Genomic DNA, 12,736 nt, shown 5'->3' with positions numbered 1-12,736 from the left:
GCTACTTTCAACATATGAAATGTGGAATTCCATCTTGTGGAGCAATCTAAGCAAACACTTGCTTTACATGTTAACTTCTCCATAAACACGGCTTGCTTGAAATACTCTAACCTTTGTGCAGAGCTCCTCACAAATCTCACACAATTTCTTATGGCTAAGAGGCATTTGGTTAGCCTTTTCATCCCTTGACCCACAATTAAATTGGTTATGTGAGCGACACACCTCACATGTAAATACTCCCCATGCAAAATGGCTTGTGAATTTTCCCACCTATTCATCGTTGACCTAAGTTGATCCAATGCAACTTTATTTGCGGAAGCATTGTCCACCGTGATGGTGAGCACTTTATCTATGCCCCATTCCAACAAACAAGTTTCAATCAACTTAGCTATTGTGGCTCCCGTGTGGTTAGCAATAAGACAAAAATTAATGATCCTCTTATGCATATTCCATTCATCATCAATAAAGTGTGCGGTGAGAACCATATAATTGATGTTTTGAGTGCTTGTCCAAGTGTCGATGGTAAGAGAAATTCGGTGCGCATGCAATTCCTTTTTCAAACTATCCTTAGATTGTGCATACATTCTAAGGAAAGTTCTAACAAGAGTCCTCCTAAAAGGCACACGAAATAATGGACATGCAACACTACAAAATCTATTGAACCCTATCTTTTCTACGGTACTAAAGGGTACCTCATCAAGAACAATCATCTCCACATATGCTTCCAAACAATCGGATTGGTTAAACTCCCTATTAACCAAAGTTTTACCCCCTTTCTTCTCCTCATAAAGAAGTTTTTGATTTTTCCTTAAGTTGGCATGATAATATTTACATTGTCGATTAAGATGTTTTCTCATTCCAGATGTATCATTAGTGCTTGAATCAGCCGCATAGTCACCATCATTTGTATGTTCCGGGCAATAGACACATTTAGCCCTAAGTCTTACATGTGGAACCATTACCAGTTCATCATTTTCATCTTTTACAACATTCCCTTCTCGATCCTTGAGGCTTATTAGGGTCTTAACTTGATAAGGCCTAAAATGCTCCCAAACCTTACTACGTTTACCCTGTAGGAGTTGGGAGACACTTACCTCCTCTTGATCTCCTTCACTTTCGGCCTCACATTTGCTTCCCCCCGATTCATATTCCAAATCAATTGCATCATCTATAGAATCTACACGGTCCGAAGCCTGCATCCAATCAATACAAAAATATCAATTTGTGAATCATTATGTCCAAAAAAATAATGACAGCAACCCCATTACATTACAAACAATCGTACTGCATAGTCATCACACCAATATTTACATTACAAATGATGGGATTGATTTGGTTCTGTGGCAGCAGCCCCATTACATTACAAATAATGAGATACTCAAAACCATCCGATTCCATAACTAAATAAATTGGCAGCAGTCATCACACAAAGAAATACTAGCCCCATTACATTACAAACAATCGTACTGCATAGTCATCACACAAAGAAATACTAAATTGACAATGACAAATAAATTGACAATGACAAATAAATTGACAGCAGCCCCATTACATTACAAACAATTGTACTGCAAATTCATCACACAAAGAAATACTAAGGAGAAATAACTAAATAAATTTAACTCCCACAATCTGTATGTTGTTTGATTGCTCATGCAAAACCTCAATTAGTTCTGTTTTGGCGAGCAACATAAACCTAACCAGGAACTACAAGTTATCCCAGATAGAAACACTTAAGTTAAGGCTGCTTGAACTACAAGTTCTACGGTCCTAAAGGGTTACAGTTATGCACAATCAGAAATCACCTCACAAGAAAAAAAATTATACCGAAAGAGATTTGAATTTCAGAGAAACCCCAATTCCAATCCCAATTTGAATCTAAAAATTAAAACCCTAATTTTATAAAATGCAAACAAATTCAAGAGATTGACTTACCATGAGAGAAGACGATGTCAAGATGGTTGTGGTGGAGGTGAGACCGTGAAATCGTGAGAGATTGGAGAGGAGGAGGTGGAGCGGGCGATTGAGAGAGAGACCTAATGACTTCGGCAATTGAGAAAAGTGAGAGTCCGAGAGTGAGAAAAGTGAGAGTAAGAGTCTGAGAGTGATAAAAGTGGAGGAGTGGTCGTCCACTTGAAACAAGCCACGTGAACAAATAATTTTTATTAAAAAACTGATTTGGTACGGTTCGGTACTAAACATAGAACCGAAACCGAACCGACTAAGCACCAAACCGAACCGATTTTGAACCTATACCGAAATGAACCGAAAAAAAAACCGAACCGCCCGGGTTCGGTTCTCCGTAATTTTTGCCCAGGCCTACCCAAACCACCCCTAAAACGGCCCTCGAGCGTTGAGAAAAGGCGCTAAAACACCTTCTGTTTGTGTCGTTTATTGTTTATTGTTTGATCTATTTGTGGTCAAAACACCCCACTTTCTCTCTCATCTCTTCTGATCCCTTCGCACAATAAAAGGGAGAAGTCGACGACGACGACGACTCAGGAGACCCAACGGAAACGGCAACAAAACTAAAAGAAAAAGAAAATTCGTGATCCAATCATCTGTAAGTCTCCCTCGTCTTTTCCCTTTCATCTCCTTCGGATCTGAGCTCCTGCTTACCTGGGTTTTCTTTGGTTTGCTTTTTTCTGTTGTCCTCTTTTTAAATTGATGGTTGTTTTTCTTTTAATTAGAGTTTTTATGGATATGGGTTTTGTGAGAATGGCGTGATTTGGGGTTGTGGGTTTGATTTAGAGATTCTTGATTGTAAATGTCAAGTGGTTTTGTCGTCTGAGGTGTTGTTGTAATTGCATCGTGAGAACAACGTGAAAGCGAAAAAGGATCCTGATTTAGCTCCTTTGAGATAATAACATTAGGTGGGAGGTCAATTCTTGAGTTGGTGAATTAGATTAATGCCCCTCAGATCACTGGTAATGCTGCTGCCATTTCCATGTTTTTGGGGCATGATGTGCTGTTGGGAATGGGGATCTCACAAAACCCCGCAAATTCGCTAATTTAATTTGGAATTGTTTTCAAGGGATGGGTGATGTGTGTGGTTGGATTGTGCCTGTTGTTTTAAGTGTGTTTCTCGTTCAGTTTGATTGTGACAATTCGCTTGACTGCATGGTGCTGCTATGAATTCGTATTTTATTTGAAGCGGAACTAACCTGGCTTTCTGGTTAAGTTTAACTTATAAACAATGTTGGCTTGTCACTATTATTATTTTTATTTTCATAAGAAGCACAAGTCTATTAATTAAAGCAAATTACAGAGCAGCCAATGCGTACAAAGATACATTGGATTTACTGGCTCCTCAAACATCCAGTCATTAGGTAAGCATTTTCAGAATCTTGCTTGAAAGTAGATGCGACTATGGGACAGAGGTTCAGGGCCGAAGGGGTAGAGGAAGACCTAGGAAAACTTTGGAAGAGACTCTAAGAAAAGACTTAGAGTACTTGGATCTAACGAAGGACATGACACAGGATCGAGCACAATGGCGTTCTAAGATTCATATAGCCGATCCCACTCAGTGACTTGGATTTTCCAAGTCTCCAACCGAGAAGTTTTCCTCACTCGGGAAATTAAGGGAACACTACCCCAACCTACATGCTCCACTCAGAAAGCTTCAACATACAAGCTTCAACAAAAGAAAATTCAAAGAACTTAGCGAAGAAGGCTTTGGTGTATTTAACACAATACGTTGAAATGAAGGAAAGCTTATTTATTGATATCCCCGATAAGCTACAAATATGTACATATACATGAGTCAAAATAAACACACAAGAGGGAGCCTTCACAAAGGTTGCTTAGGAGAAGTCTCAGCAGTCGGTAGAGCCCCAGAAAGAGAAGGCACCGGAGGGGGATCATTTGGAGCCTCAGTACTGGACAGAACCCTAGAAGGAGGAGGCATCAGAGGTTGATCATTTGGAGCTTCATTACGCGGTACAGCCCCAGAAGACGAAGGCAATAAATGCCTTTGGAACAAACCCACAAATCTCTGATGATCAAGTAAAACCTGACCATCAGTTTCCTTCATCTGGTCAAGCTTCCTCTTCATGTTTGTAGCATAGTCATGTGCGAGCCGGTGCAACTGTTTATTCTCATGCTTGAGCCCTCTAATCTCCTGTTTGAGACTCATCACTTCAGCCGCCAATGATTCAACTTGGCGGGTTCGAGCAAATAGGCGTTGGGCCATATTAGACACAGAACCTGCACACTGAACACTGAGAGCCAGCGAATCCTTAACAGCTAACTCATCAGACCGTTTGGAAAGTAGTCTGTTATCTTTGGGAGTGAGAAGGTTCCTGGCCACCACCGCAGCGGTCATATCATTCTTCATCACGGAATCCCCAACGGTAAGAGGACCAGTAGGGGAGACGAAGGATGGGCGCCATATGTTGTCTGGAGAAGGCGGGGCTGCCTCTTCAACAAGGTTCAAGTCAAAACGACGGTCGGAGGGGCCAGACATTTTCAAAGGTGTTGAAGAGAGAAGAGGTCGGACAAATCAAGATCTTAGAAGTGCAAAAATGAAGCTTCTACTGGTGGAGATTCAAGTGTGCTTTAGAACTTAATGCCAGCCCCTATAAAAATCTGCACTCGACGGAGCTTCAGAAATCGAAGAGGCGCCTGCTCAGAAATCGAAGAGGCGTTTGCTTTCTCAAAAGCTGAGCTGCTTAGAGATCACGAGGGTTGATCTCAGAAATCGAAGAGGCTTTTGCTTTCTCAAAAGTTGGGCTGCTCAAAGACCACGAAGGCCGATCTCAGAAATCGAAGAGGCGCTCGCTTTCTCAAAAGCTGGGCTCCCCAGAGACCACGAGGGCCGATCTCAGAAATCGAAGAGGCACCTATTTTTCCAGCCTTGTCAGCACCTGTCACACGCACACTCAGCTTTGCGGAAATTATGGGCATTCTGTCGAAGACTTCTGGGGAAGTAGAAAACACATGAATCTTACTGTTCAATCACCCACTTCCCACACGCAACAATAGCTCATGGGTACCACAGATAACTTTGCCAAAGTTCTCTGCCAAAGTTGAGCACGTGAAGCTTGCAGCTCCCACTACATCGCTCTGACCAAGAAGGGTAAAAGAATAGCAAAGAAACAGCACTAACAAAGTTTAGACCCATAAATTTTGAAGGTCTAGCTACCATATTATTACCCACAAGGGTAAAGGAACAGTACCACTGCTGGATAATTGGAAAGTCCCTGTGTGTCAACCTCTGTGCTTCGTGGCAAGGTAGACTAGCAAACATGCCCAACCTTTACTCACATTCGAGAAAACACTCCCAACAAGATTGCTTGCTCCAAAATCGAAGAGGCACCGCCTTCCGAATCTCGAGAGCCAGACTCCCAACATGATTACTTTCTCAAAAATCGAAGAGACACTGCTCCCCGAATCTTCGAGAGCCAAACCCCCAGCATGATTGTTTTCTCAAAAATCGATGAGGCATCGTTCTCCGAATCAATCGAAGAGGCGCTCGCTTTCTCAAAAGCTGGGCTGCTCAGAGACCACGAGGGCCGATCTCAGAAATCGAAGAGGCACCTACTTTTCTAGCCTTGTCAGCACCTGTCACATGCACACTCAGCTTTGCAGAAATTATGGGCATTCTGTCGAAGATTTCTAGTGAAGTAGAAAGCACATGAATCTTACTGTTCAATTACCCACTTCCCACACGCAACAATAGCTCATGGGTACCACAGATAACTTTGTCAAAGTTCTCTGCCAAAGTTGAGCACGTGAAGCTTGCAGCTCCCACTACATCGCTCTGACCAAGAAAGGTAAAAGAATAGCAAAGAAACAGCACTAACAAAGTTTAGACACATAAATTTTGAAGGTCTAGCTACCATAATATTACCCACAAGGGTAAAGGAACAGTACCACTGCTGGATAATTGGAAAGTCCCTGTGTGTCAACCTCTGTGCTTCGTGGCAAGGTAGACTAGCAAACATGCCCAACCTTTACTCACATTCGAGAAAACACTCCCAACAAGATTGCTTGCTCCAAAATCGAAGAGGCACCGTCCTCCGAATCTCGAGAGCCAGACTCCCAACATGACTACTTTCTCAAAATCGAAGAGAGGGTAAAGGAACAGTACCATTGCTGGATAATTGGAAAGTCCCTGTGTGTCAACCTTTGTGCTTCGTGGCAAGGTAGACTAGCAAACATGCCCAACCTTTACTCAAATTCGAGACAACACTCCCAACAAGATTGCTTGCTCCAAAATCGAAGAGGCACCGCCCTCCGAATCTCGAGAGCCAGACCCCCAGCATGATTGCTTTCTCAAAAATCGAAGAGGCATCGTTCTCCGAATCTCGAGAGCCAGATACCACAGACCACTTTTTCAAAGTGCTCTGACAGAGTTAAAACATGTGAAACTGACAGCTCCCACTACCGTGCTATGACCAAGCAGGGTAAAGGAATAGCATTACTACTTGTTGTTAGGGAGACGCCTATATATGTCAACCTCCATCCCCAACGGACAGGCAGACCTGCAAAAATGCTCAACCCTTCATCATATCTGAGAGGGCACTCCCAACGAAGCCTTTCGAAATATTCAGCTTTCTTTCCCCCCGATAATACCTCTGCAAACAAGCTATACTAGAGCAAGAATATCTCATATCATCAGGGTTAAAAGCAAGAGTATCCCATATCATGCTTTTTCCCTATCTTTTCCTTTGGCCTTGTTTTTACCTGCAAGACAAGGAGAAAGAGAGCAATCAGTCAGCACTTGGAATCAAGCTTCCAGCCAGGAACTGACTGCCTGGAACCCCTTACCTGATTACTTACCTGGCATTGCTCTCGAGTACTCATCTTCAACATCTTATGTTTCCAAGGAAGATTCCGCATCTGCTTGAGGAACAGATAGGGCAAGTGCGAAGGATACAAGGAAGCATGTGGAGACAAGCGTAACAGCACACGTGCCGATACATCCATTACTCTGTCAAAAGCAAAAGTATCCCATATCAGCAGGGTGGAACGTACTCTAGATTTGATGGACTTGTTTTGACCCTCAAATTCTTCAGTCGGCCTTATACTCTGGAGGAAACCAGAAAACCCTCCAGCTCAGTTCAAGAATAAGCCTGTGGAAAGTTACTTCTTCAAAAGAAAAAGTATCTCATATCATCTCTTCTCATTTTTCTTCTCTTTATCCTTCATGCTGTTGCAAGATGGGGAGAAGGTGAACAATCAGTCGGAGCTCTGATTGCTTACCTTGTCTGTCACCTCTTTCAGCAGACCCCCTAGCTCGGCGACTTGGGGGACTCCTACTACATGGTTTGTATCGCGCTTGACCAAGCCTGAAACTACAAGTAAGCTTCAAGTGAAATTGATACATTACCTTGTGCATCTCCACCAGTTAAAGATACCACCCCTGGATGGAGGAAAAGTAATTCCAGAGAAGATGCCACATCTACCTATGAGACAGATAAGGCAAGTCAAGACGACACCACACTCCGATACTTAGAAGTTTCGTGATTACGAGATCATTCTCCCACAATATTTCCTAATGTCATTTGTACTAAATCATTCACTTGTACTCACTAAAGGAGAGCTTGAACCTATGTACTTGTGTAAACCCTTCACAATTAATGAGAACTCTTCTATTCCGTGGACGTAGCCAATCTGGGTGAACCACGTACATCTTGTGTTTGCTTTCCTATCTCTATCCATTTATATACTTATCCACACTAATGACCGGAGCAATCTAGCGAAGATCACAAAAAGCGACCGTTTTCGCTACCTAGGATCTATCTTGCAAGAGAACGGAGAATTAGATGGAAATCTCAACCATAGAATACGAGCTGGATGGATGAAGTGTAAGAGCGCATCCGGCGTGTTGTGTGACCGTCGTAGGCCACTGAAGCTCAAGGGAAAATTTTATAGGATGGCAATAAGGCCAGCGATGTTGTATGGCACAGAATGTTGGGCGGTGAAGCATCAACACGTACACAAAATGGGTGTAGCGGAGATGAGGATGCTTCGTGGGATGTGTGGGCACACGAGAAAGGATAAGATTGGGAATGAGGATATCCGAGGTAAAGTAGGAGTAGCCGAAATTGTAGGAAAGATGAGAGAAAATCGGCTCCGGTGATTTGGACATGTGCAAAGAAGGCCGACTGACACTCCGGTTCGAAGATGTGACTACGGGACAGAGGTTCAGGGCCGAAGGGGTAGAGGAAGACCTAGGAAAACTTTGGAAGAGACTCTAAGAAAAGACTTAGAGTACTTGGATCTAACGGATGACATGACACAAAACCGAGCGCAATGGCGTTCTAGGATTCATATAGCCGACCCCACTTAGTGGGGAAAGGCTTTGTTGTTGTTGTTTGTTGTTTTCAGTAAGTTAAATATACCAATTATCTGCTTTGATATTATACAAAATTAGACCCGCTTGTAATCACAGAACGAGGTTTTTCTTTTCTGAGTTAGGGCCAATCTGCCATCTGAAGAGTTTTAGAATTTCGTCTCCTGTATTTAGCTTTATGGATATGAAAGGAGAATATTTATTTGTGTGCCCCTACGTGGCAGCAGTTATCTTCTTCAGTCAACCCTTGTGAGTTCCGAATTTCTATTGTTGGTAGATGTATGTGTGTTGCATTTTTAATGTTTCTGGTCTCATAATATACTGGATGCACTTTGCGATTTTTGGAGTGTTTATATAGTAAAGTTGGAGAAAGATTTTCATTTTCAAGCCTATGTCATTTTCTACATGCAATTTTCCTTCAAAGATTCCCTTTTGTAGATATGTAAGTCAGTATGGTTTTGCAAATGTTGTGTTCCCTTACACGTTGCAATAGGTTGAAACGCATGCAAAGACATTTCTACAGACGTTAGCTTTCTTTCTAATTCCTTTTCAAGAAGTATGGTTCTCATGCATTTTTCCTGTTCGAGGAAAACCTGTATTTATTATTTGCTAATGCATGAGCTTATTATTTTATTGAGCCAGTAGGCTCTTTTGTTGTCTTCTAATCCACTGTCACCCATATGATCCAGTATTAGTTTTAATGCTTCTTTCTGGAAATCCTTTGTTGACCTCAGTGACGTGGTTAGGCTGCTTTAGCTCAGTAGAAAGTTGATGGCTCTTGATTATTAGGGGTAGCTTTCATAGTACGAGTAATTGGGAGGGATTTGCAACTTATTAATCTTATGGAAAATGAGGACTAACTTTCAAAAACCAGGCTCACGCATATTTCATTGTAAAGTCATCTGTTCATGTCTGCCTCTCATTATATTATTGTCTTTTGAGATATGAAGCGCATTCTAAACTTCAAGGTGGAATTATTTGTTTTCTGTTATTAAATTGAGGTCAGCTGTTGTTAATCATGATGTATCTCTGGTGAATGAAAGCACACATTGTCTTTGTATTGCAAGTTTATTTTAATGCTATCAGAATTGCTTGCTTCATAATGGTTCTTCTTCTGCACTGCCTTTGCTTTGTCAAAGATGAAGTGTCAAGTTCTGGAATATTGTCATAACAACCAGGGTAGTATGAAATATTTTTATCATTAGGTTCTCAATGAACTCTCAGTAGTTGTACCTGTCCATCTTCAATAGAGGTGAAGTATTTACAGTATGGGAGAGTATCACGTACAGCATAATTCTCTCACACCCTCACTTGTTTGAGGGTATTAATTGCATTTGTTGGAAATGCTTCTCGTTGGCATATTTCTCATCTGAAAAATGGCTGGAGAATTTCACTTGTAAATTGTATGATTATCTTCTTGGTATTTTTTCATGGTATCCAGTCAAAATGCAACTGTTGTTGATTATAAACAAAGACAAATTTGTTAAACTCAGTCATACTTTTGGTATGGTCATGTATCTTCAACTATATCCTCTTGATCTCTTTGTTTAACTGTCCTTGATCTCTATGTGTGACGTCTTTTGTGGCCATTGTCAATTCAGTGTATTGTTAGCAGTAGCAATTGATTTAGCTGTCGTATTGAACACACATTTGTGCAAATTTCAGGTTGTCTGAAGAAGGTCGGTACATATTATACAATGGTTCTTGACACCATTTTGTCTTCTCCTGTTCGGAAGTCAGCATCATTTAGAAAGCAATTCTCACAAAATGAGTTGGGTAGCTGGTCGACGCTCTTTCAGAGACACCGCTTCCTCTTAACAGCCCTAGCACTCCTGACATTCCTCTGCACCATTTACCTTTACTTTGCTGTCACATTAGGAGGCAGTCCATCATGTTCTGGGTTGAGCGGAACTCAAAAAGCGTTGTGTAGCTTGGAGCATGCAAAGACTTCAGTTGCCCATGGAAAATTGAAAATTCTTTAGCATGTAGATTGATAATCCTTTCGCCAAGTTAATTTTTTTTTTTACTTGTCCTTTCATTAGAGTATTGAAAATTGAAATCACAGTTAAGTGATTGTGGTTCATTTTATTCTGTTGGTGAACTAATATTGATTGGGTCAAATATACATAATATTTGTAGTATGGAAACACTGCGGTTCTACTATAATGATTATTTGGATTGAAAGAAAATTAGGCATATGTTGTTATCAGATTATGTGCTCTACCCTTTTTTTTTTTATTTTATTTTTTTATTTTATTTTTTTATTTTTAGTATATCGATATTTTTACATTAAGAGGATGGAGAGTTCGGCAAAGCCACACAATGGGTAACCTAGTTTGGTATCGAATCAGCCATCCATGAGATTCAAACTTAAGAGCTTTCACATTCAAGTGAAGAGGAATATCATTAGATCATAATACTAAGCGGTGATTATGTGCTTTACTTAAATGATAAGGTTTTTATCGAGGCTTATTGTATGCACCTTATCCTCATTGATTATACATACTCCTTTTGATAACAACTATCATACATTTTCTCAAAAAAAAAAATAAAAAATAAAAAAGGGTTACGAGTCTCTTTCAATGTATTTGATTAGACTTGTCATGATTCTCAATGTGTGCATATATTTAATCCTATTAGAAACTAATCGGCAGTTTGATAACCATTTCATTTTTTTTTCTTGATTTTATGAATCCATTAAAATCCATCAAAACTCCACTTGAATCCTTTAATTGAGATGTCTAAGGTAGGTGAGGCTAAGGGAAACCCATCTATTCTTGTAAGCCTCAAGTGTTGATAGGTTTGACCAAGTTAAAATAATATCTCCTACATTTCACAGATTGATTGGGCTTCATGAAGTGAGACCCATCCTCCCATATTTCACATGTTGGCTGGGTTTGATCATGTTGCACTCATTTTTTTATGTCTCATGTGTTGGTTGGGTCTCACGACTCTCAGCAAGGTGAGATATTTTTCCAAACACGACCCGACACACTAATGTTCTATATTAAACGACAAGATATCTATATTAAACTATAGGGAGGGGAATTCAAACAGGAGACCTTAGATGTAAGGGTGAAGACTCTTAACCAACTAAACTACAAGTCACTTGCATGCTTGGAATAGTTCACTCAACCAAGGTAATATTGCCTAGGTCTCGATTCTGTGCATGGCAGGATGATCGAATCTGCAAACACAAAGATAAACAAAGGATTGTGAAGTCGAGCATCGGGGAGGGTGGTTCCCGGCATAGGTACTTCGATGATCAAGTGATGTATAGATTTAGGTGGGAAAATGCGTAGTTAGTGTATAAGTTGAGTTTATATTGTCTAACCTTTTGTGAGGAGTCGGGATGCCTATTTATATACGATGAATGAGCCATTTTGGGGACCGGTGGTATCATGGAGGGACTGTGCGAAAGTGGGAGCTTACCTCTCAGCCACTTGACTATGTCAATTCAAGAGTCTCTACTGTTTAACACAGTCGCCTGAGGTCAGTGCCATTTGCCTCAATGTGCATCACCTGTGACGTCGCCCATGTGATTTGCTTTGCCCGAGCTTTAGTGTGGCAGAGGTCAAAGAGTCTGGATGCGATGAGGTAATTGGCGCCAAAAAGGGGAGTGTGACTGAACCTGGTGCAAAGTGCCTTTGATACCCACTTCGTCCTAAGTGGGCATGTGAGATTGTATTGGGAACCACCAAAGGTGTTGCACCCTTAGTTGGTAGATTGATTAGTTGCTGAGTTCATATTGATTAGTTGCTAAGTTCACTCTAGGTCGGAGCCCTGGAGTGGGTTCGAATACTCACTGCTCTAGGAAGGTGCAAACTGGGTTCCCACAATTGCCACCAACTATGCCCACGGAGTGCCTTAATGATGTAGTTACTAAGACCATGTCACCATCTATGGAGTGAGAAGAGTCGTCGGGGACTCTTATTTCCTCGGAGAGGGAGCCATTTTTTTATTCTGAGTGGCCCGTCAGATTTCTTATCATTAGCATAGCTTGCATTGCAGAGTGAAAGTTCTCATTTCGCAGAGCATTGCAGAGTGAAAGTTCTCATTTCGCAGAGTCATCTCAGTGTTTGGTCGTATGGATCAACACTTTGCATTTTCGGGAGATGGTTTCTAGGTGACGGTTAGGTGAACCAACTAGAGAAGATAAATTTAATACATGTCGTTGGGCGCAAAGCTCAATGTTGGAACCAATCCGCTCACATCCGCGGATGAAGGCCAAACTCATCGAGATTGCCCCTAATCTCTGGTAAGGGGAGAATGAGGTTAATTAGGGGTGTGGTTAATTCCCAATAAGACTGCCTACATATTTCTTGGAAGGAGAACCAAACCACGGGTGTAGTTCTAAGGAATAATGGTGCGAACCATCCTTGCCGAATATCCTATGGCAGGGCGTTAAGAACATGAGTTCTCCATGGACATGTCTAC

The 12,736-nt window shown here is 41.3% G+C and overlaps 1 protein-coding gene across 2 annotated transcripts; it reads left to right on the top strand.

The window, feature by feature from the left end:
* Positions 1–2,423: 2,423 nt before the first annotated feature.
* Positions 2,424–10,488, top strand: LOC103444034 (uncharacterized). Of its 2 annotated transcripts, XM_008382939.4 has the most exons (3): positions 2,435–2,563; positions 3,269–3,329; positions 9,965–10,488. In XM_008382939.4, exon 3 carries the CDS (start codon positions 9,997–9,999, stop codon positions 10,279–10,281), a length of 285 nt encoding a protein of 94 aa, XP_008381161.1. In that variant the 5' UTR covers positions 2,435–2,563; positions 3,269–3,329; positions 9,965–9,996; the 3' UTR covers positions 10,282–10,488. The 2 variants fall into 2 exon arrangements, with proteins under 2 accessions (XP_008381160.1, XP_008381161.1); XM_008382938.4 differs by lacking the exon at positions 3,269–3,329 and having other exon boundaries at positions 2,424–2,563.
* The last annotated feature ends 2,248 nt before the right edge of the window (positions 10,489–12,736 follow it).

The sequence above is a fragment of the Malus domestica genome, chromosome 09, assembly GCF_042453785.1.
Source record: "Malus domestica chromosome 09, GDT2T_hap1".
Lineage (NCBI taxonomy): Eukaryota > Viridiplantae > Streptophyta > Magnoliopsida > Rosales > Rosaceae > Malus > Malus domestica.
This window is presented reverse-complemented; position numbering and strand designations above follow the sequence as displayed.